Below are 25,186 nucleotides of genomic sequence, written 5' to 3'. Positions count from 1 at the left end.
GAGTATCTAAGCTCACATTTTACAGCAGTGTGTCTTCCTTCCTCTCGGCATTAGGTACTGCTCGCCCACCTCCCACGAGGGTCTCTACGAATTCCTCCCCTCCCCGCGAAAGGAGACCTTCCTGCCCATTCCCCATCTTCTGTGATGCGCCGTGCAGGGCCAGGGAGCGAGGGCTTGCGAGTGGGCCCCCTGAGGTTGTCCCAGACCTTCCAGGTCGGTGCCATCCTCCTCCTCCTTACGGTTGTTATTACTCTTACTATTGCTATTTTTTTAATTATTTTAACGTGAACACGTACGACAGAGCCTCGACAGGTTGCGGTGTTTGTCCCGGACGGAGAGGTGGGGGAGGGACTCAAACTCCCTCTTCTCCGGGATTGCGGACCCCTGCACAGCTGTTCTCGGACATGCCCCGTGGGGTGGCCCTCAGCGTCTGTGTCTGTCCCGCCCGCAGGGGAGCTTCTACGTGCCGTCCGAGAACTGCATGCAGCGCGCACACAGGTGGCATCGGGAACTGTGCTTCCTGCTGCTACATGCCTACCGGGGACTCCGCGCCCACTTCCTGGTCATCATGAGGGACATCCCAGAGCTGCCGCACACAGAGCTGGGTAAGGCGCTGGGCCCAGGGGACGCCTCAGGCCGGTGGCCCACCTGCCCCGTGCGGGGCCAGGCTTGAGAAAGCCTGCGGTCTTGTCAGCGTCCCGGTGACAGGTGCCATTCCAGGTCTGTTTTCTCTGTGTTACCTCCCGGCGTGTGTATGCAGGAGGGAAGGGCAGGAGCACCCGAGGTGCACGCACTCATGCGTTCAGGCACCCAGCAGGCCTTTACTGAACACCTGCTTCATGTCTGTCACTGTTGTGCACAATGTCAAGCTGCTTGCGAAGGGAAAGTAGTTACAGGATTGCAACTGACAAGAGTGGAAAACAACCCCCAAAAGAACATATGTGTATTCTATATGTACTATACATATATACACAAATATATGCTTGTATATATCTTTCATATATATTATGTATTTGTGTGTATATATGCACATATATATGTGTGTGTGTATATATATACATATATATATATATGCATCTGCATGATTATAGAAACCTCTCAGCAGCCATCATCTTTGGTTTTCTGGGGATAAATAGCTTCATGCACATCATCAGACATCATGGAGATCATTGGGCCTGAATCCCCCTTTGCTGACAGGTGTCGGAACCGAAGCTCAGAGAGGGGCAGTGACCGCTCAGGGTTGCACAGCAATACAGGGCGGAACCAAAACAAGAGCACAGAGGTCCTACACTGACTCTTGGGGCAGCATCCTTTATATCATCCCACTCATTTACAGCAGGTGACACAGTGTGATTCTGCTAACAGTCCTCTACTGGGGCCCCTTTGCTTCCAGAACTGAAGCCAGGTCCTTAGCCTGGTTTGGGGTTAAGCACAATCCTGCTGGGGTGCCTCAGCTTTCCCACCCACACCCCCAGACCTCACCTACTGAGACAGTCATGGCTTTGGCAGGATTTAGGGCTTCATACAGTGCCCATTCCTGCACTGAAAACACCACATGACAATGATTTATTTGCATGTTTCTCTTCCCCACTAGTTGCAGGGTCTTTGAGAGCAGAGGCCCCCCTCAGATCCCTTGTGCACAGTCCCTGGCAGGTAGGGTGAAGGAATACGTGCATCGCTGTTGATGAATTGTCCTGCCATCTTCCCTTCTGGCCTTATCAGCTCTAACACCCTGGACAAGTCAGGCGCTATTCTTTGAATCATGCAATCGTGAGGTTGCATTTTTTTTTTTTCAGGTTCAAATGTTATGCACACAAAAAGACGCACACAGAATCAGAGCCCGTTTACATTGCTCACAGGGAAAATGGAGATTGTGCAGTGTTCGTTGACTTCTGGCTTTAACTTCTTTTTACCCAAAGACACTGAATGTATTTGCTCATTCATTTATGAACATACTTTTATTGAGCATCTATTATGTGCCAGACGCCAGGGACAGAGCCATGACAAAAGTCCACTGTGCCTGGTGGGACTCAAAGAGCTGACAGAGGTGCTGGGGGGACACGCATGTGTCATCAGGCCATCAGTGAGGATCCGGAGGCACTGAGGGACTGCCCCCACTCACCTGGGCAGCAACATTTTAAGTAGAACTCATGCCAAAGCCAAGTGCAGATCACTGACTGCAGCATCATGGAACTGGGCGAGAGAGTTCAAAGACAGGCAGAGCTTCGAACATGGCATCCCAAATGGCCAGAGGCCAGAGGTTCCTGCTGATAAGGGCTGATATCACAGCTCTTCCGTGGGTTGTGATGATCGTGGGTGTCAGAGTTGGTGGAGCTGGGCTCAGCTCTGTCACTTCACTTCTCTGTGCTTCCCCACATTCACCTGTATGATGGAGATCTGAATCCATGCCCCACATGTGTCACACACACATGTGTATGTGCAGGTGTGTGCACACCCACGTGCACATACCTGCAAAAGCCCAAAAGAATGTGGGACCCCTTTGAATCACACAAAGTGCTGTGTGAACGTGGGGGCCTTCTGTTCCTCAGAGAAGCATCCAGGAGATGATGTTGACCTTTATCTAGTGTGGGGTCACATGGCTCCAGATCAGTCTTATCCTTTTTTTAAATATGACCCCTTTAGGAAGTTGGAGTAGAAAGGAGGTGAGTCCTCGGGAGTTGTGTTTCTTTCTGTGACTTTAATGCCAACTTGAACGTATGCTTCTTTATTGTACTTAGCAACCACCGCATTTCAGTGTGTGTCCATTTTATTGTGCATCTTTTGTTTCTTCCTAGAGTCCCTTGCTGTTGAGGAAACGCTCTCTCAGCTGTGCTCAGAGCTACAGGTAATTAAAAAACTCGCCCTGTGGGATAAAAGGGCAGTTGAGATACAGGACCAACATAGGTCCCCGCTTGATGTAGAAATCAGAGATGAAAGCACAGGGCTTATAAACGCACGTTAGACCTGAAACTGAAGAGATACTCTGCCATTCTTTGTTATTAAGTGTCCACTAGACCTCTCTTGTATGTCTAGCTCTCTGCTAGATGTTTTGGAAAAAATAAACAGGTTCACAGGTCTCTGTCCCTGGAGCTGAGGCTACATTTGTCTATTACTCATCCATTTAACAAAATGTATTGACTACCAACCATGTGCTTCTCCTGGAGGGCGATGCCTGTGGCCAGACAGCCTCAGCCATGGCAGGAGGCTAACAGCGGGATGACGCTGATGATGGAAACAGTAGTGTGCATCTGCCAGAAATTCACCGAGCATCTTCTAAGAATACGTGCTTAAATAGGCGCTTGGCAAATGCACACTGCTGTTACTTGCAGTCTCTGGAACACTTTCCCATCCCATTGCGTGGATGGTCTGGGTGGGTACTGCACGTCGTCCTTACATAGCGAGAGGCAAATGAAGACGGAAACCAGTATGGCAGTCAGGCTTGATGATGGTGCTTATCAGGGCTGGCAGCTGGACTCAGAAAACTGTCTCATCGTCATCTCTCACACCAGTGTTTTCAACCCTTGCTGCACAGTGGAAATACATTTGGGACTTCTAAGATGTACCTTTGCCTGGGTCCCATCTAAACCGGGTGAGACAGAATATCAGGGAGCAGAGCTTGGGCATTTGTATTTAGTAAAATCTTCCCAGCTGGATCGGAACCATCGTGAGATACCAGCTCACACCTATGAGAGTGTGAGAAGACCAGAGATGTCACGTGCTGGCAAGGACGTGGGGGAAAGGGAGTTCTCGAGCACCGTTGGTGGGAATGGGAACTGGAGCAGCCACTCTGGAAGACAGTACGGAGGCTCTTCAGACACTTAGAAATACAACCACCCAATGATCCAGCAATTTCACTGCTGAGTATAGATCTAAGGAAATGAGATCACTATCTTGCAGAGACGTCTGCATCCCTGTGTTCACTGCGGGGTTATTCACAATAGCCAAGGCATGGAAACAACCTGGGTGTCCACCTACAGCTGAATGGATAAAGAAAATGTGGTGTATCTATACGGTGGAACACTACTCAGCCATAAGAAGAAGGAAATCCTGCCATTTGCAACAATGTGGATGAATCTTGAAGGCATCCTGCTACTTCTAATAGAGTCAGACAAAGACAAGTAACATATAATCTCACTTACATGTGAAATGTAAAACAAAACAAAAACCTAACTCATAGGAACAGAGGATGGGGAAATGGGTGGAGGTGGTCAAAAGGTACGAACTTCCAGTTATAAGATGAATAAATTCTGGGAATAGAACACGCAGTGTGGGGACTAAAGTTAACAATACTGTGCTCTGTAATTAGAAGTGACTAAGAGTATAGATCTTAAAAGTGCTCATCGAAAGGAAAACATTTTAAGTATGGAAAGTGGTGGGTATGTTAACGAACCTTATTGTGGTGATCATTTCACAATAGATGCATTTATCAGATCATTATGTTGAGCCCCTTAAATGTACATAATGTTATATGTCAGTAATGTTATATCTCAGTAAAACTGGAAGAAAAATCATAGAAAGAAGAAGCTCCCCGGATGAGTATACTGTGCAGCCAGGGTTGAGAATCCCTGCTTTAGAGCACGTTATAAAGTCAGTGAAACTCAGTGTTACCGCGGACAGATGGCAGCCCGGTGGGAAGGCAAAGCACAGAGCAGGTGCCTGGCGCTGGGGTGGGGGAGGGTCTAGGACAGAGAGGCCCTTTGAAGTGAGCCCTGAAGAAAGGGTGGGATCATCAAGGAGTCACGTCACAGGCACTGCTCCTGATAAACTCAGGGACATGTGAAGGACACGAGAAGCCCATTTAGAGAGTGTGGAAGGCAAACCTAAGGCTGGCCGAGGACTTGGATGCCAGTGTGTGGAGCATCCACTCCCTAAACCCGGAGGCGGAGGCGGAGGATGCAGTGCACCAGGGGGCTGGCTAAGCTGACCACAGGGCCGAAGACTCGGGGGGCCGCAGCTCCCCCTTCCACCCCAGAGGGCACCCAGGGCAGCATTGCCTTGGAAAAGCCCACAGGCTTTGCAGGTTCAAGTCCAGGCTCCAGCCCTTCTGCACATCAGCTGCGTGATCCTGGATGTGCGATTTAGGATCTTAATGGGCCTCAGATTTCTCATCTGTGTCGTGGCTATTGTGGGGAGACCAGGAGAGAGCTCACGAGAGGAACCTGTGAACGCCTGGCTCACGGGTCTGCGGTGCAGAGCTGGCCTTGCCCTCCAGGGCTGGCCCTCCTCAGGCCCCATCCCTCCCAACCTGGATGCTGCTGAGCATCCCCAGGAGACACTTGCAATCTGTAAGTCATCGAAAATTGAGTTGTAGCAGTTTAAAAAAACGCCAACTCTTAATAGCTGTTATATACCACACCCACCATCTTTCCTGTCGCTACCAACATGATGAGCAGCAAGAGATGGGTGCCCTGTGGGTTCTCTGCTGGTTGCCGTGCCTCTTTCACTCAGGTTCCAGAAGCTTCTCTTCTGAAGCCCAGGAAGACAGGCTAGCCCGCAGTGCTTTCGCCGGAGCATCCGCACCTCCACGAGCAAGGACTGCCCGCATTGACCGGCGTGCTCGGGGCCAGAAGCAGGTTAAATGCTTGTCCTGAAGACTCTCCTCTGGCCTCCCAGTAACCACTGAGACTGCCTTTCTGCAAGTGCCTGGCCGGGGCACCCAGTGAGTGGTGCAGGGAGCCGGGGCTCACACTCCCAGACTGCACAGCGCCCAGCCCACTGCCTCAGTTTCCTGCTGTGCTCGCTCCTCTGGACAGGCCAGGGGCTGCTCCCTGTTTCTTCTTAGACCTCACTGGGTAGTGGGTGGGTTGGGGGACTGTGGAAGTGATGGGGTGTCATGACATGTTGCAAAAGTGGTCACATCAGAGCCAGTGGCTTTGAATTCCTTACCTACTTACCGTGCGACTTTAGAAAAGTTGCTTAGACTTTATGGACCTTGATGTTCATACCTATAAAGTGGAGATAAAATGGCTCGGTTTTTATTAACCTCTTTTTCTCTGAGTCAGTAAGCTCGTACCCTGGCTAGCTGCTGGTTGCTATTTTTATGTGCATTCCTCATGTAATGTATACAGCTGTTCTATGGAGGGAGGGATCCTGTTGTTCTCAGGGGATGGAGAATCAGGACTCCGCTCATAAAGGCTGGGTTGTTTGCCCAGAGTAACAGCACTGGCCGAACAGGGTTATTGCTGGTCACTGCGACGCCGGAGCCCACCCTCCCCACCAGGATGCCATCCGGGGAAGCAGAATCCTCCTTTGCAGAGAACACAGGTAGAGTCTGTGAAGTCGGCATGTGGCCCGGCAGGGCGGTGAATGGAGAAAATGCTAACTGTCTTGCTTGGTACAATTATCACTGCCCTCTGGCTTGTCACTTCCCTGGCCGTAAAGAGTTTCCGGTGTCACACGTGCCCCTCGGGGAATAAGGTTAAAAGGCCCCCATGTTGCTCTTGTTTTCATGACCACAAAGGGTCAGTGTTTCTGTGGGAACTACTCTAGAGAGTTGATTCATTTCAGCAAACGTTTTGTGAGTCCCCACGCTTCGCCAGGCCCTGTGTTAGGCCCCGGGGGACTCAGCAGAGACCCCCTTCCCTTGGGGGCACACAGCCGAGGGGGTGACTCGTTCACTCTCGAAGCTCCAGTGCCTAGAAGGGTTCATTGCTGGAATGAATGAATGCACTAATGCATCACAAGAATGCTACATGCTACCAAAGGTGAGGAAGCCAGTGACCCCGGAGCAGCTGTCCTCACCCCAGGGCCGTTGGCTCATCTGCGGAAGGAGGCGGGAGTCGACGTGCTCATTCACTGATCGACCAAGCCCTAGGTGTTGCTGTGCTGTTGTGCGCCACGGAGGACCAGTGGCCAGAGTCCGCTGCTGCGTGGGCTGCACAGCGCTGTCCTGAGGGTGCGGGCCGGCTGTCCACTTTGGGCAGGCCGCGTCCCCTCTGGGTGGCTGGTTTCCCACGTGTGGAGGGCCGCTCTGGGGGTGAAATGAGCTCACACATGCACACGATGCCTCTATCCCTTGTTGACCCTGTCCCGGTGTGCCTTGCAGGCTGCAGATGTGCACACAGACACGCGTGTGGCCGTGGGGCCCCGGGGGGATGTGTCACTAACTCTCTGTGGGGAGGCAGATGCTAGCGGGCCCCAGAGGGGAGGCTGTGTGGGAGAAAGCCTCATGGCCTCCGGTAAGAGGACAGGGCAGGCAGTGGAGGCCAGGCTGAGGGAGCACCCGGGGCCAGGCAGTGAGTGTGCATCCGTGAGCGGAGCTCTCAGAAGGGGAGGCGGGGGTCACTGAGGCTCTGAGGGGGAGCCTGAATGCCCTGCACAGTGTGCTAGAGCTTGGGCTAAGCCCCAGGTGACAGGGAGCCGGGCAGGCGAGTGATGAGCTTGCTGGGGACTGTGTGGAGGACGAGGGTGTCTTGAGGCAGAAAAGGGTGGCTAATGCCATTTACAGCGGAAGCAGTGACAACGTCCGCTTCCACCTGCTGGATTCTGTCTCCCACCTTCAGGCACCGGGCACTGCCTCCCGGCAGCCCTGAGAATACAGGGGGACACACAGATGTGTCCCCAGTCATTTTGCTACAGTGGACTCTGAAGGGTGGTTTCCTCTGACCACTAAGGGGTGGGCTTGGGGCCCACTGCTATTGTGATGATCTGGTCCCTGCAGCGGTTCAGGTGAGAACTCGGGCTGCCAATGAGTCTATCTGATACCTCTCATGAAAAGCCAAGGAACGGGTTGCCTTCTTCCTCTGGCGCCAGGCCCCCGAGTTGCAGGGATGCGCCCCTGGTTTTGAGTGATTGTATTGCTGCAGGCTTGATTTTGTACAGAGCCATCAAATTAGCATACTGATGCAGGGGTACTAGTGGGTGATGGGGAGGGAACCAGGGAGTGGGGGTGGGCTTCAGCCCACTCTATTGTTTGCTAGAGAGCTGCCCTAATGCTCACAGTGACAGAAACAGAGCCCCCTCCCCAACACCCCCCAAAGGGCACTCAAAGCCCACCAAACATTTAGAGGCAGGACATTGCCACCTGGTGGCCAGCCGCACCAGGTAGGGAACCGTCCATCAAAGGGGATGGATGGGGGTTAGGCATGGAAAGGTTTCTGGGATTTAAAAGAACTTGAAGACTTAGAGTTCTGTAGTCATGGAGCAATTTGCATGTATCTTTATTCCAAGTGAATCCTATAAACACTTATTCAACACCTATTGTATGCTGGCCACTTTGCTCTCTGTTGGGAATACAATGGAGACCATTCCCAGGACTAGCAGCCTCAGGAGGAAGAGGCTTGTTCAGAAGCTGCCAATAGGGTCAGGGCTCCACCAAGGGGTGTAAGACGAGAGGCACCCGGCTCTCCGGGAGGCTAGCCCTGAAGGGGTCTGAGTGTGCCAGGTGACAGGGAAGGAACATCCGCAAAATTCCAGAGTACGGATCCACTGAGCTGAGCGGATGGGCCAAGTGCATGGAGGGCCAAGTGCATGGAGCACAGGAAGCCTGTGGTGGGGGCTGGGCTGGAAATGTGAGTGGGGGCACAGGATAAGGTCCCTGCTGTGCAGACTGATTGCAGTGTGCTCTCTACCCGAATGGGAAGGTTCCAGTGGAACTCAGCCTTGTGCTTTGCTAATAGACAGGCTCAACACATGCTGATTGTCTACCTGCAAGCAATTGCCAGTTTTCTTTAAAGAATTCAGCAAGACTGGGCTTGTTGTCATAGAAAAGATTCTGTCTGGGTTGCTCCCATACACTTACAGGAGATCCTAAATTGCTGAATGGTCTTTCCTCGAGCTGTACCCTCCTAGCAGGAAATACTAAAAATTAGTTATCGGGCATAAATGAACAGCTACCAGTTGGGGAGGCTGGGGTTTTGCTTGTTTTGTTTACTTAATTGTGTGAATTTTTTTTTTTTTTTTTTTGCCAATTGCCTTCTCTGAGGGTTTTTAAAATTATTTTGCCTAAGACTGAAAACATCTTTATGATGTGGTTCAGAACAATGATCCCACTGACAAGGATGTTACATGACTTCTCATTGAATCCTTGCTTTGGTGTGTATGTTTGGGCATGTAGGTCTTTTTAGCCGAGCTCCCTAGCAGAGGAAACTAAAAGTGTAGTGCGTGCTTGTCCCCTGTGATCACAGTGACTTCTTTCCTGGCCAGCCACAGTCCCCTGTGGACAGAACTCTGAAGGGACCTCACAGCTCTGGTCATTTAGAGTAGCCAGGGAGTGCCAGAGCTCAGCTAGAGGCAACGTGTTTGGGTAACATCCATATCTCTGTCCAATTTTAGAATCTCTCAGACTTGAATATGCATACGAAATACCTGGAAAACTTGTTAAAATGCAGATTCCAATTTGATCTGGGCTAGGGCAGGAGATTCTGCATTTCAAACACTTTCCCGGGAGATGTCCATGCAGCTGGGACGCCCCGATCTGCCATGCCATGAGGCTGAGCACAGAGTCTGACTCTCCTCAGCCTAGCTTCCCTTCCCCAGTGTGCCCCCTCAAACTGCAGAGCCCCCCAAGCATCCCCACTGAGGAATCAGGTTTGGCCCCCTCCCCTTGAATGTGGAGGTCCACGGACCCAGAGGGACCTGGCTCGTTACAGAGGGTTATCTGCTGTGACTGCAAGGCTCTGGGTATTAGGGAACATGGTTAGTTCAGGGAATGTATAGAGGTTTTTATTTACCTTGAGATCACAGCACAGGTTATCACCTCCTCCAGGAAGCCTCCGTGATTTTTTGATAGCACTCAGTATATATCTCTTTCATAGCACATTGTAGGTGTATTATAAGTCTCTAAATAAATGGCTGTCACTGAGCCATTTGCCTCTTCCAGGACTGGCTGTATTTATCTGTGGCTCCCCAGAGCTCAGCATACCCCTTCGCATATAACAGTCACTGGATAAACAGAGTGGGGGGCAACAGGAGTGAACAAAGGAGTGTGGTTAGAGCGCAGACGAGAAGCGTGACGGGTGGCCGAGGTGAGTGGCTGAGCATTCTTCAGGCAGCTTCACTTGAAAGAGCATCGGGCCCAGTTGTGCCCTCGCTCGCGTGAAGGGCCTCTTCTTGGTCCTGCGTGAGAAGCCCCTCCATGCCCATCTGTAATTACACAGGCCCAGGCGAAGAGTCCTCTTGTGGCCTAATTAGAAGCTTCCTTAACCTTATCTGAAGCCATTTCTGTAATCAACGAGGGGGAAAAAAATCATTCTCCCAAAGACACATTCAACGAGTGGCTTTGCTTTCTCTGGTTTTCACTCCAGCAGCTGAGCTCAGAATTCAGGCTGTGTTTGCTGGTTCCACTGCGGTGGTGGTGGGAGAGCTGTGGGAGCTGGAGTAAGCAGCCCAGTAAGAGAAGTCCAGTTACTGAGGCCCGGAGCGCCTCTCATTGATGCAATCACCAGAATTTTCAATAAAGAGTTACCGAATCCCCACAACTCGTCCACCACCACGTGGTTACTAAGAATACGGAGAAGCCTAACACTCAGAATGTAGGCAGAGGAGGGTTGTAGGAACAGTGTCTGGCCAGTGGTGCATTGAGAGTGGTGTGTGCAAGGTCGTGTCGACTTCAAGGACAGGAGGTTAGACCTACCCTTGAAGCAGAGTAGACGTTTCTAAAGAATCATCAGAAACAAGGGGGACTGTGTTGGCTCCTTAAACTGTCCCCCGGGGGAGAGCAGACATGCCCAAAGTGGTGAAAAGAGGGAGAAGAGAGGCTGGAAGGTGGAAGGAGAAGGCCTTCCAAGGAGGATGTACAGTCTGGTCAGAGCCTGGTATGTGGAAGGAGCTGGGTGCGTTCAGGCCACGGTGAGCAGGTGGCGTGGCTGGAGTAGGGTGTGCCCTGGGCCAGAAGGGAAGGTAGCCAGAGATAAGGCGGGCCATGGCATCGGGGAGAAAATGGTGCCAAGCGCTGATGCCGGTGTTTGGTGCTCATTAGCGAGGGTAACTGGTAAGAGGAGCCACTTCTGGTCCACCCAAAAACCTCACGTTCCAGCCTGGAGGTTTTCCAGGGTCTGACCATGTCCCCCACTCTCCCCAACGCATTGCTCAGTTTTCTGCCTCTGAACACCTCTGGCCACAGATTGTAGGGCTGAACCAAGAGCAAACAGTCCCAGTTTGACCCCTGCCCTCCAACTGAGCCGATGCAGGAAGTAAGCTTCCATCAGAAGAAAGTAGGGCCGTTCTTGCACTTTGGAGCTTTGGAGCTGGCAAAATTATTTTGCCTAAGACTGACCTTTGATTGTTCATCAAAGACTGACCTCTCCTCTTGGAAGAGGCAGCTTGGAAATGCCCCACTTGGTTGATGCCCTATATCTGGCAGCCAGTCCTTAATTATAAAATACCAATACCAAAGAACAAAGAAACTTACTGGGTGCCACGTTCGTCCTTCCCTCTTTTTCTTCCTCTTAGATCGATGCCTCGCTCCAGCCCACCTGCCTTCCTCTAGCATCAGCCTTTAGTCCAAGAATAGCAAGAGGAACTTCTACTGTTGTAAACAAGGCTTTCAACTTACTTTTCCTGTTGTTATTACATCCAATAGGTCTCCATTTGCTTTGCATACCCATTTTACGGTTGAAGAAACTGAGGCACAGAGCAGAGATAGGCTTGAAACGGCTATGGTTGTCTGTCCCTGATGTGTCTTCCGTGACAGAGCGATCCCCACTACTCCCAGTTGTTAACTCACTTTCCTATTGCCTCTGCCCAGTGAGGCTCCCTGCCAGCAGAGACCTTCCCTTATTCAACTTTGTGTCCCCGTTTATTCAAAACATGTGCCTGGGACATGGAAGATGCACATTAAGGGCTTGTTGAATAAATGGTGGGGTGTACCACTCAGTGTCAGGCTTTGACACCTGGCTCCCTGCCTCCCCTCTGAGACTTGATCTCCCCTCCAGAATCAAAGTCTGCCCCATCCCCCAGCGGATGGCCTCCCTGTTCTAAACTAAAGCTATCCAAAGGTTCCTCCAAAGGCTCTAGGCCCTCTCTAGGCTGGCATCTTCAAATTGTAGTTAAGGCAACCCAAGGTCCTCCCTGAAGCTATTTGGAGTGATTGTGGGAAGATGGTGGTAGGGCTATTGAGCAGCCCCCCCACCCCTGGGCAAATCACCTAACCAGTTAGGTACTCTGAGGTTATAAAGACGTTAGCATCTCTCAGGAAGTGTTTTCAACACCTGTTATGGAAAGGCGGCGTGGTGCTGTGGGTCTGTGGTTAGTCAGCTGTGCCCCTGAATCCTAGCTCTGTGTGGCCTTGGCTGGGCTACTGAATTCCTCTGATTCTCATTTTATTTTCCCTGTGAAATGATACGCAATAACTCTACTAAAGGGTAATGGTGGGCATGAAAAGGGCAGCACACACAAAATGTCTAGTGTTCCACCTGCCAAATAGTAGCCCTGAAGAAGTAGATACTGTAATGATGAGGAGGACTGAGCTCAGAATGTAATGTAATACAGAGTCCAGAGGAAGGAGAGATTCCCTAACAGCAGGGAAGTCAGCAAAGGCTTTAGGAGGAAGCCTGCAGTAGCTTCCCAGGGCAGAGGTCCTTTACTACCACCATTTTGCCTCTCCAGATGTTGAACAATCCCGAGAAGATAGCCGAGCAGATAAGTAAGGATCTCGCCTGGCTCACCTCCCACGTGATGGCTCTGTGGACCCAGTTCCTAGACACAGTGACTCTACACTCCCAGGTGACCTCTTATCTCACCCAGGAACATCACACCTTGAGGGTAAGGTGTCAAGTGGTATAAATTCCCTAATCACGTGCCAGTGTCCCCCTGAGGGAGCTTTCCCACAGTTAGTTCACTGGGCAGAACAGGAATTGGGGTTTTCTCCCGTAGCTGCGTGTGCCGGTCCTGGCCCCACCTTGAGCTCTCGGTGAGACTTTATGAACTGGTTCAGCCTCTGAAACCTTGACCTCCGCCGTTCATAAAATATCTGTCTTGGCTACTAGATGATAGCATGAGGGATGTTCCAAATGCTCTGAACGTATTTTGGAGAAGTGTTTTCAAATGTCAGACATTGTTCTTGGTGTATTTCTTTGCCACCAGGTTGGGTTTGTATGGACAGGTACTAGTGCATAATAGATGTCGGTCTCCTTGTTTACAGCAAGAAGACCAAAGATCTGGGTCCACAAAGTACTTTGTGGATGCACTTACATGACTGGTGTTGCCAGTTCTGTTTCCTCTGCATTTACTTATGGTCACGGTTTTCAAGTGTCTTCTTCTAGTAGAAGAGATAAGACCTACATAAACAAATTATAGAAAGCAGTGTAAGAACAGGTTCACAAATCTGCATTAAACTGTGTCCCTAAACCAGCTTTGGGCTAAGAGAGGACACCCATGGAAGTACTTGTTTCAGACCCTCTGGGCGGGGCGGGGTGGGCTCAGCTCTCCTTTGTCAGTTTCCCTTTGGAAAATCAAGATAATGCCCGCCCTGTGAATTAAACTGTTCATGCAATCTTATTCCTCAGGTCCGAAGGTTTTCTGAGGCCTTCTTTTATATGGAGCACCAAAAGCTTGCAGTTCTGACCTTTCAGGAGAATCTGTAAGTAACCAATTGCATGCCGACGTCACACTGCCAAAGTGGCCACCCAAGATATTCTCTTTCAAAGGCCCTTCTTCCCTCCGTCCCTGACTGCGAAGGAGAGAAGTCTGCCCACCTCTGCACATTCGAGCTGCATTGTCTCTGCAGGCAAAAGAGTCAGACAGATTGCAGAGGTGGGAGCTGGTAGGTGGCAGAGAAGGTCAATGGCCAAAGTTTTCTTTTGTTGAATGTTATTATGGTTCTATAGACAGAATCAAGACTTCTAGGTCCCCGAAGACATCTGTGCTGAGTCTTCTTTGTGAAATGAATTAGAAGCAGGTGCTGTGACCACAACCTATGTCAGAAAAAAAACACAGAATTCGCTGGAGACTTTGCAGTAGCTTCGAAACACATTTAGCATAAGAATGAGGACGGAACTACCTAATTAGGCGGACTGATGAATTCCTAAGTCTGCCTTCCTCCAAAATTAAAGAAAAAAATGAAAACATACGAAAAAAGTCAGAGGGTTAACAAAAAATGAGGTCATTCTCTTGTAGATCTCCCCCAGTGGGCAGGAACAGATGGGTCCCTCCAAGACGGGCTGGCGTTTGCGACCCAAGTCCAAGGGGTTCTTTTTGTTTCTGAATGATACGTTCACCTCAAGGAATAAATGTGGATGCAGTAGTGTCCGAGACGGCCCGATAAATCCAGCAGGAGAAACATTTCAGGTTCATCTGTCACACAAGACGGACCTGAGACCTTTTCGCCCTCTGCTTTATAACCTTCTCTTCCTTCTCTCCACACTTCATCCAGTTGGACAGCTAGGCAGCATTTACAGTTTGCCTTGTGGAATCTGAAGTGGGGGGTGGGAAGGCACCAAGAAAAACACATCTATGATGAAAATAGCTTATCTGGAACCAGGTAGACCTTCACTCACTCACGTCTTCATTCCGCCCAGCAACTACAGTCAGAAGAGTTAGTGAGAGCAAATGTGAGCAGAATTGTGAAGGCCGCGGAGCAAGATGCTGTAAATCAGGACTGTTGTGGGAACCTGCTTCCTGAATCCCCAAAATAGGCGAACCCTCAATCTCTGGGTGTGCTGTGTTCCCCAGGAGCGTGGGCGCGCGTGGAGGGGACAGACACAGAGGCAGCTCCTCTTCCGGAAGAGTTTCTTTGAGATGCTGACCACTCAAGTTCAGACGATACGGTACTTGGCGGACTTGGGTTCAAAATCCTACTCCTCCATTGGACCTATAGCAGGTCCTTGAGAAAGTGCTGTTCTGTTGCTGTTTTTTTTTTCCCCCCTGTCCTCCCCTAGTCTTAGTTTCCCTAAAACAGGTAGGGCAAGAACTGAAAGGACCAAATGAGAACATCCATGCCCATGGAATACACTGTCCAAGCCACAGACTCCATTCAGAAAACGTTAGGTGATGACTCACACATTATACAGTTGTTGGTTGTGCACGTAGGCACTGCGACATCGCAGGGAACAAATTAAAGATGCTCTCCTTGCGGGTCTCTCATTCTAGGGCAGAAACAGGCAAGACGTAAATTGAATTATCTCAGGTAGTGACAAGTAAAGAAAACCAAATCAAGGTGAGGACACGGAACACGATGAGAAGGGACATGGCCGGTGTCCTCATAAGTGTTGAAGGATGAGCTCTCGGAGAAACAAAAACAATATCCGGGGTCTGTAGTGTTTGCTGATTTCCACTGCATGAATTCTCCCACAACGGTGGCTCTCATGTGCCAATATGTGACCTCTGGACACGGGACTGGGAAGAGATATGCACAGTTGGCTCTTGCAAGCTGGTGGGACCTCCTCCAACACAGCACTGGGTGTGGGATAAGGACTCTTGAAGCCAAAGTGCTGAGAGGGAGTCTTCCTGAGGATGTGGCGTTTGAATAGAGACTGGGGTTCTATCCGGCCAGACCTTGATATGAAAGAAGACCAGCCAGAGGGAAAAGCTGGTGCCGAGGCTCTTACATGGGAACACGGGGTGTTTGAGGGGCAGCAGGGAGACAAGTGTAGCTATAGGACGGAGTGAGCAGGAATGAGGGGGAGGGAGGCAGGACCAGCGAGGTGGGGAGGGACCAGCCCATGTGGGACCTTAGGGACCAGGACAAAGAACTCAGACTTTGTACCATGACAGTTATGATTAAGGCCTTTCGCAAAAGCTGGCAAACAGTAGGGTGGAAAGACCTGATCTCAAACTGATATACATGGCTTGAAATCTTGGTCCTGGAACTTACAAGGTTTGTGACACCAGACCAGTTCCTGAACCTCTCTTTGGTTGCTGCTTAGAAGTAAATAGGAGAGTCCTTCATTCAGCAGCTATCCACTGAGTGCGGACTATGGGCCTGACACTCTTCTGGGCATTAGATATTTAGCAGTGACCAAAACAGACAAATCACTATTTTAATAGCAGAAGGCATATAGATAAATAAATAAATATGATACGCAAACGCAGTAAGTGCCAATGAGAGCTATATCAGTGTGGTAAGAATGGAGAGGGCTTTTCCTCTGAGCTGTCATAGAAGAGGTCTGAAGCAGGTACGGACTGAGCCCTGCAGATACCCAGGAGACCAGGGTATCTGTCTCACAGAGCAGTTGCAGAGGCACTGAGTACTATTCACGAGAAGATACTAACCTGTAAAGGAAGGCGTACACAAGGCTAGAAGCGATATTATTCAGAAAGAAGTAAACTTTTAATTAGGTCATTAAGAGTAAGAGGTACGGAACCAAAAGGGGCATTTTACGTCCAATTGAGAAAGTTACTGGAGGAAAGGTCCAGAGTACTATGAATGGAGTTTCATCTCAGAATGAGGCAGTGAGCAGGTGTGAGGCCAGGCTAGTAAGCGTGCACCGGCATGGGTGTACCCACCTGGGGGTTGGAGCTGGAGAGGGAGGGTGTGCTTAGGAGACAGAACCATCCCCCCAAATCAGGATGGACAAGTGGACAGACAAGGTAGCCCTGGTGACACTCATCTGTCAAGACCCATTAAGTTCAAGACCCATCTAGTTCAAGACCCATCAAGTTCAAGACCCATTAAGTTCAAGACCCATCTAGTTCAAGACCCATCAAGTTCAAGACGCATCTAGTTCAAGACCCATCTAGTTCAAGACCCATCTAGTTCAAGACCCATCAAGTTCAAGACCCGTCTAGTTCAAGACCCATCAAGTTCAAGACCCATCTAGTTCAAGACCCATCTAGTTCAAGACCCATCAAGTTCAAGACCCATCAAGTTCAAGACCCATCTATCTAGTTCAAGACCCATCTAGTTCAAAACCCATCAAGTTCAAGACCCATCTATTTAGTTCAAGACCCATCTAGTTCAAGACCCATCAAGTTCAAGACCCATCTAGTTCAAGACCCATCTAGTTCAAGACCCATCAAGTTCAAGACCCATTAAGTTCAAGACCCATCTAGTTCAAGACCCATCAAGTTCAAGACCCACCTAGTTCAAGACCCATCAAGTTCAAGACCCATCTAGTTCAAGACCCATCTAGTTCAAGCTCCTACTAGATTGTGTTTCTCGAACAGTGGGGCACATTGAGTACACTGTGAATCCACATCGTGGGTTTGGGACAGCACTTTTACATGAAATAGGATAGGATAGGACAAGATGGAGTAGGGAGTACCAGTAAGACGTGTTTCTGAAACTTTTGCTTCGGTGTGTGTTTCTGGGAGCGTGTGGTTGTACTGGGTCGCCGTGTAAAATGGAGACTGTTTCTTGCCATGGACTGCAGTATTTTTGTCCACATGCAGTATTTAAAAATGCAATGTTGCAGTGTCTGAAAATGGTTTAGAACTGGCCAGTAGCAAGCGTGTGTTTTATTGTCCTTTGCCTCTGCTTTACCCCTGGCTAGCCTGTGCTTTTCACACAGTAAGAAGGGGCTCAGTTGAGACCTTCTTGAATGAATGAATGCAGAAGTGTTGGTGTGCAGGAAGACCCATCCTGGGGATTTAACCTCTGGAACAATGACAATTGACTGATCACTCTGCCTTTTAGGTTTCTCTGTAGAAATAAGTGTAATGCTAATTTTTAAAAGTCGTTCATTTTACAAGACGCTATGTCTATAGTGTTGAACACAAAAGGCACTTTCCCCACCTTCCTGGTGCTTTGCCTGTTGAGATGCCTCGGGTAAGAAGCCCAGCTAAGTGCTCTCCCTGTGTTGGCTCATTGAATGCCCACACTAACACTATGAGCTCGGAACTGTTTGTATCCGCACTTCACCGAAGAAGAAACTGGGAAAACCTGGGCTCAGAGAGGTTAAGTAACTTATTTTAGACGACACAGCAAGCATGTGATGCACACACAGATCTGCTAGGGTCCAGATCCCACACTCCTAGCGTCCTTGTAGTATATAGCTGTGGCTCCATGATACGGTGGTGAACCGTAATCCTAAGGAGCTGCATCTGGATTTCTCAGCCTCCAAAATAGAAGTATCTTTGTGTTGTTGGCTATACTCTGGGTCAGGGAGATAAGTAGGGGATGAACTGGGCCCTGGATGCTGCAGATAGCAGGTCTCTAGAATTTGTCTTTCTGCCTTGAAACTTTATGCCCATTGAATAGCATCTTCCCATTTCCCCACCCAGCCCCTGGCAACCACTCCCCTTTATTTTTTTGACTCTGAATTTGACTATTTTCAATTCCTCCTGCAAGTGGAACCACAGAGTATTTGTCCTTGTGAGGTTGACTTCTTTCGCTTAGCATAATGTCGTCAAGGTTTGTCCACGTTGTCACATAGGACAAGGTTTCCTTCTTTATTTAAGGCTGAGTAATATCCCATTGCCCTGCGTTTTCTTGATCCTTTTTCTGTTCACGGACTCTTAGCTTGTCTCCGTGGCCGGGCTATTGTGAATGGTGCTGCTATGCACGTGGGGGTGCATGGATCTCTTATAGACCCTGATTTCCATGCTTTGGGATAAATACCCAGAAGTAGGATTGCCAGATCATATGGTGCTTCTATTTTTAATTTCCCGAAGAACTTCCATACTGTTTTCTACAGCAACTGTGATGTTTCATGTCCTCATCAACAGTGTCCGAGGGCTGCAACATGGCCACATCCTCACCAACGCTTGCTTTTTTCTTGGGTTTAAGAATAGCCATCCTAGGTGTGAGGTGACAGAATTGTGTATGTGCTCTAGAATTTTTAGTCATTTGTTTAAACACATGCTCAGCACTGTTTTAGGTGCTTGGTCACATCCACAAAGTCACAGAGTTAAGAAGCCACCTTCTGGCAGGAGGTAACCCGGACCCGACTCTCCAGCACCTCTCCTGCTGTGTGGTAGTTACTTGATTAATCACCTGATGTATTCATGACTGTGAGCCCTGTAGGTCCAGAATCAAGTTTCCATCCTGGAGGTATATACCTTTGCCTGGGGACCCAGTCCTCCACACGTGGGTGTCCAGTCAGTGTACTTTTTTAATAAACTAAAAACTGGACCAAAATTTCCAGGTTCAGGTGACAGCTAAGAAGTACAGGATTGATTGCAACAAAATTCCCTTTAAATATTCAGAGAAAGCTTCACAGTATTAAGAAGTTGCTACAGCCTTCATGGCTTTGAAGAAGAGAATAAATACATTGCTTATCCTTTTTTTTTTTTTTTTAAGAGACAGGGAGGGTGGGGAGCAAGGGGGAGGTGCCGAGGGAGAGAGAATCCCAAGCAGACTCCCTACGGAGCACAGAGCCCGACCTGGGGCTCACCCTCACGACCCTGAGATCACGATCTGAGCCAAAGCCAAATCAGACACTTAACCGACTGAGCCACCCAGATGCCCCACATTGTTTATCCTTTTTGATCATAGGTTAAAATCCAGTTGAATAATAAGAAAGAAATAAAATATTCATATTTCATATGTATATTCAAAATACATGTATAAAGCATCCTATATGCATATGCGTTCAGTATATTTGCTCCCGAGAGCGCAGAATAAGAGAATTTTCCCTGGGCTTGTGTGGAGTTCTGCCACTATGAGTGGTTCTGTGGGAGCAGGTGACCTGTCTACATGGCTGAAGAGTGACGTGGGGGCTTCCAGAGGTCAGGCTGCTCCAAAAACAGTGACAGACGGACAGATAGAAGCTAACTATGTGTGTGTAATTCTTCTCCCAGACTTACCAGCCTCTTCTCCCTGGGTTTAAGAGTGATTGAGATAAGGGGCACCTGGGTGGCTCAGTCAGTTAAGTGTCTGCCTTCGGCTCAGGTCATGATCTCAGGGTCCTGGGATTGAGCCCCGCATCGGGCTGTCTGCTCAGCAGCGAGTCTGCTACTCCCTCTCTAGAGCTCTGTGATCTCTCTCGCTGTCTCTCTCTCTGTCAAATAAATAAATAAAATCTTAAAAAAAAAGTGATTAAGATGGAATGGTGAATGATGGAATGTTAATATTTTTCCTTTGTGGGAAGAAATAGACTCTCTCCCTTCTACAGGGACTTGAGAAAGGGAATAAATATTTCCTATCATCCCATCTTTTGAATGAGGAGTACTGATGATCTCAAACTCCAAAATCCAATTCCTGCTGGTGGAAGGGTGTTTGGTCCATGGAGAAAGAATTTGGGGCCTTTTTTATCTTACATGGAGGAACCAAAACTCGTGGCTCCTGAGCTAGGGGCACTTACCCGCTAATCCAGGATGCTGGTGGCCACAGAGTAAGCAATAAAACAAGAAAGGAAAAAAAAAAAAAAAAAAAGCAATCTTAGATGGTTCTTAATACAATGCCACAACCTAGAATTCAGACCCTAAGTGTTATAGGTTAGAAAAGCAAGAGTAAAGGATAAGGAGCTTGACGTGTTTCCTCCAAAGTACTAATTTAAGATTCCTAGCCATTTAGAAGCTCAGATCCTGCTCCACTGGAATGGTATTTATTGCATCCCACTAAAAGGGAATGTGATACGTGCCCTGGTCGCACGATCCATGACCTCTAACCTCAGTGCCCAGACCAGTGGGGCTGGGTAGGTGGCTGGGAGAAAGGAAGAGAGGATGGACACACAGACGATGTATTGTCAGAGCCTGCTGAATGTTTCCTGAATGTTTTCTTGGGATGAGGGGATGAGGCAATGATTCTTACCACATTTAAAACTTGTTCCGATGCTCAACCAGTATGTGTGTCCCCAGGATACAGACCCACAGCCAGTTGTCTCTGGACATCCGAAACTCGGAGTACCTCACCACCATGCCCCCGCTGCCCGCGGAGTGCCTGGACATCGATGGCGACTGGAACAACTTGCCAGTTATCTTTGAGGACAGATACGTGGACTGCCCTGCAACAGGTTGGTCTTTGTTCTGGAAAGACTCAAGACTAAGGCTTATCGGTGGGTCCCGGTCAGTCGCCCTACTTACGTTCCAACAGCAGTGGAACCAAATCAAGGAAGTGATTTGGCAGTTCATGGAGGAGATGCAAAATCTCCGGCTAAGCTAGTTACTTAAAATGACCTTGTGTCAGTGCAATTGACAAATCAATGCAACAGAAGGGCAGCTATGGTAGAGATCCCCTTCCTGACTCCCTCTGGGGTAAAATTCTACCAAGTGCCTTGGTGTTTTCACCTATGAAATGGGAACCAGATTCTCCCCTCACCATGAGCAGAGAATGGACATCCTTTCGTATATCAAATATAAAGTCATTTCTCATTGAACTTTGGTAGCATTCAGTTCAGACTCCTGTGGAGTGCTTGCTTCATGCCACGAACCAGGCAAGGTATTCAAGAAAATAGGCTGTAATCCCATCTGTGTGTATCTGTGCGTATCTGTGCGTTTGTATCAACATCGTGGTCTGTCTTGCTGGGCTGCACAGTGTGTTAGGGAACTGATAGGTCAGCGGGAGAGAGCCTGGTGCCCACGGGGCATTCTGTGGATGTTAGTCCTCTGTCCCCTCCCACAGCCCTGCTCATGGAAACCCAAAAGCTATCATAGCTGAAGTAGACCCATGATCGCTTAAAGAGCCAGAAAGTTGCCGGCTGGAAGTCTTACGTGTTTTATCTTTTGAATCCTATTCAAAACAAAACAAAACAAAAAACTTCATAAGCTCTATTTCACAGAGAGAAACTGAGGCACGATGAATATAAGTACATATTAAAGATCTGCCCTGCCATCTCTTTGTGAGGCATTTCAAACCATGATGCTGGGATGCCCATCATTTAAATCATGTGCCACTTAAATTTCAGAGTTTCTGCAGGCAGAGATTTGTAGGATCTTTAAAAAAGAAAAAGAAAAAAAGTCAAGGAGACATCCAAGGACAGTATAACTTTGTGATGGAGGGATGTTACTGGGTTCTCAGTTGTGCCCTGACATCTAGCGTCAACACTGTGTATGACAGCAAGAAGGGGACGCACGTTAGAGAAGGCCGCCTACCCAGCTGGTCAAAAAAACACTTAGTACTTTGCACCAAGGCTGAGTGTGCGTGGTGTGTTTGTATGTGTGTGTGCTCGTCTTCATTATAGTTATATACGATAGCTACAGAACACCTGAACAGGTAGGGAAGAAATTTACAATAAGCACTGGTGATCAGCTCCTCGGATTTACTACTTGGCTTCCTTGCAGAAAGTCTTCAGTCTGTTTTCCTTTACATATGAATAGACGCCCTGATGGATGCAAATTTCAATCCTGCAACTCATGCGTACAATTGCATTGCATGTCTTTATTTTTTATAAATCTTCCTATCCTCTGAGCCCATCCATTCTGCCGCACATGATGGGAAGTCAGCCTCGGGCTTTCGCAGGCTTCCCTGCTGGCCCTTCTCTGCTGCCCTCAAGTTGGTGCTCTAGATTTAGATGTGGCTGGAGGCCATCTTTCTGGGGCCATCTGCCCCTGCAGGAGCCTCGAAGCCATGTATTGTCCGTCTTTGCCTGTCTTTCAGAGGCAGCATCTCTTTGAAGCTTCTGGAAGGTGCTTGGGACAGGGAACTTGACTGAGTCTGTGACCCCAGCACTAAGGATCCCGTCTTCCCAGAAGGACCCCAAGGCAATTGCTCTCAGAGGATTGGCTGTCTCCCCAAGACTTCTCTCTACAGACCTCTCACCTGTTCGTTCCCTTTTCCCAAGACTACTTCCCACTCAGAACTTCTCTTGACCTTCTTTGTTCCTTCACAGTGTGCTCTGATGATTCTTTAATCCCAGAGCAGAAGCATTAGCAAATAAAGAACTATTTCCCTTTTCCCCTAGGAACTGGTGACCTTAATGTAATTTCCAAGGAGGTCATCAGATTTGCATTCCGTTGTTTCAGTGTGGTGAAGAAAGGGAAATAAGAGTCCCATTTCCATATTAAAATAGTAATATTTATTCCTGGTCTGCTGCAGTACCATGGGCTAGATACCTACTGGGTGCCAGATCCTTGCAAATTCTGTCTGTATTGTCTGTGATCCCTCCTCCCCGGGACCCCTCACTCTTCTGCCCCAAGGCAATCGAACCTTTTACCTAAGGGCCTTAACAGTTGACCAGACTGCCTCAAATGGAATCTTTGCTCCAACCATTAGTGACTGTGAAATTGGGCAAAAGCAATTGTAATTTATATTCTGTAGGCCTACTGTGAGCAGTGGATAGGTCCATCCACAGAACACTTAAGGCACAAAGGAAGTTATGAATGCATGTCAGCTGATACTGGTCGTTAGTTTAGGACTAAATCCATTCTCTTTGAATTAGATCCTCCGCTACTCTCATTTTTCCACAGTTGTGGTAGTGAAACTAGCGTTGTTATTTTGACAATCAGAGGCATCTTTCATCTCTGTTCCAAGAATTTGCCGATCTCCTGATGCCTGTAATATAAAGACCAGACTCCGCATTCATACAGGGCATTCAGGTAGGTCCATCCATATCGTGGCCTCCCTCTACCTTCTAACCCCATGCCGCCTCACGCCCCCGTTCACCCTAGCTCCATCCACACGAGATCTAACTGGTAACTGGCCGGAATGTGCACCCCAGGCTTCTGGGTCTTGGCCCTTGCTGTTCTCTCTGCCTCATATGACTCATTAACTCCATCTCTGAAGAACCCAATTCATATTCTCCAGGATACAGCCCACATGCTTTAGGTAGGAGAGCCTACTCTACTGTACCTTGTATGCTTCCCAATATTTTGAAAATCCCTTAGAGACAGAGACTAATTCATCATTAAAACTGATCCCCACTTCCCCTCTCCCTAACCTGTGGCCTAGTGTAGGGCTTTGTGCATAAGGCTCTGCCAATGCATTATTCATGGATTAAATAACATGGATATTGTGGTTTTTTTCAAACCAATATAAGCAGTTCGTGAGACTAATAGTCTTTGTTCTGCTGCATTTCTGTTCTATTCCCATTCATTTTATGAACACAGTTCACCATGTGGCAGCCGTGGTGTTAGCCGTGGGCACACTGATATTCATACAACACAACCCTTCTCTCCAGTGGGGACAGGAAATGCACAAGTGAGTTGTATGGTGGTGACGGTGTTAGAGTATGTTTGTGTAGAGGGGATGCTGGGAATTTGTTCAGAGAACATCTAACCTGCTGTTGGCTGTGGGAAACCTCCCCCAGAGGCAGGGATATTTGCTCAGTCTCTCAAGATCCCAAGAACATATCCACATAAGGAAGAGACCCATTTTCCCCCGATCTTTGTTCTCATCTTTGACCCAGCCATAAATTTCACCCCAAGGTGTGAGCTGGTGATATGGTTTGTAAGTATCTTAGTGATTCACTTCATAACTTCCAATAGTGGTTATATTCCTTTAACTTCTATGAAAACCATTTGAAGAATTTAAAAGTTTTAAATAAAATAAAAGCCCAGTCCCTCTTTTTTTGTCTGGTGTATGTGGAAATTGAATAAACTATCAGATGGCTTTTTCAAGAGAGCTGTGGTACTGACAGACATGGGAGACACTTGTTTTCTTCCATTTAGGCTTTATTAGAAGGGAGAGAAAGAGAAAGAGATGGGGGGAGGAGCAGGAAAAGGAGGAGGAGGGGCAGGAGAAAGAGAGAAGACAAAAGAAAAGAGAACAGAGAGACAGGATGAGAGAGGTAATAGTTTACCGTAAAGAAAAATACGAGAAAGAAGGTCATGCTTTGACCCCGCCATCCTACCAGGAAGATCAGAGGAATCCGGGAACCTCTGTGGTCTGAATGCCATGCAGGATAATTGCCCTGGTGACAGAGCTCAAGCTTGGAGGGTTTCTCTCGCGAAGGCAGGAATCCGTCCTCCCCACATGTTGACAGTTCATATCATGACTCTCCTGTGAGCTAGGTCTCTGAGGCCTGCTGGTTGCTAAGAATCTGCCCTTCCTAGAGTTGAGGAAAGTGAGCTCGAAAGGGAAAAAAAAACTTAAGTTCTGTCATTGTCCAAGGCCTCATGGCTGGTGGCTGCTGGTGTCAGGACCGGAAAACAGGCCTTCCTGGCTCCAAAGCTCTTTCTCCACTGTAAATACTGTACATGATATAGAGAAATGCTTTAATATTTATAAGTAGTAATTAAATTAAAACTGTTTTGGTAAGTAAAAGACCAATCATGAATTACAATATTTGACAGCTTTGCATTCACGCACGGTGATTCTTTTTTTTTTCCTTTACCATTAACTTCTTTTTTTTTATTTTTTATTTTTTTTTATTCTTATGTTAATCCCCATACATTACATCATTAGTTTTAGATGAAGTGTTCCATGATTCATTGTTTGTGCATAACACCCAGTGCTCCATGCAGAATGTGCCCTCCTCAATACCCACCACCA

The 25,186-nt window shown here is 48.4% G+C and overlaps 1 protein-coding gene across 1 annotated transcript in view; it reads left to right on the top strand.

The window, feature by feature from the left end:
- The window catches only part of FAM135B (family with sequence similarity 135 member B), a 163,405-nt gene that overhangs the window by 120,932 nt on the left and 17,287 nt on the right, over positions 1-25,186 (top strand). The window contains exons 6-10 of the mRNA XM_081817146.1: positions 452-605; positions 2,796-2,845; positions 12,547-12,702; positions 13,446-13,519; positions 20,617-20,771. Of these exons, the coding sequence (XP_081673272.1) occupies positions 452-605; positions 2,796-2,845; positions 12,547-12,702; positions 13,446-13,519; positions 20,617-20,771 (589 nt within the window). The remainder of the gene's footprint in view (positions 1-451; positions 606-2,795; positions 2,846-12,546; positions 12,703-13,445; positions 13,520-20,616; positions 20,772-25,186) is intronic.

The sequence above is a fragment of the Leptonychotes weddellii genome, chromosome 4 (assembly GCF_054177405.1).
Source record: "Leptonychotes weddellii isolate Sample4059 chromosome 4, ASM5417740v2, whole genome shotgun sequence".
NCBI lineage: Eukaryota > Metazoa > Chordata > Mammalia > Carnivora > Phocidae > Leptonychotes > Leptonychotes weddellii.
The sequence above is the reverse complement of the archived record's forward strand: the minus strand, read 5'-3'. Positions and strand labels throughout refer to the sequence as shown.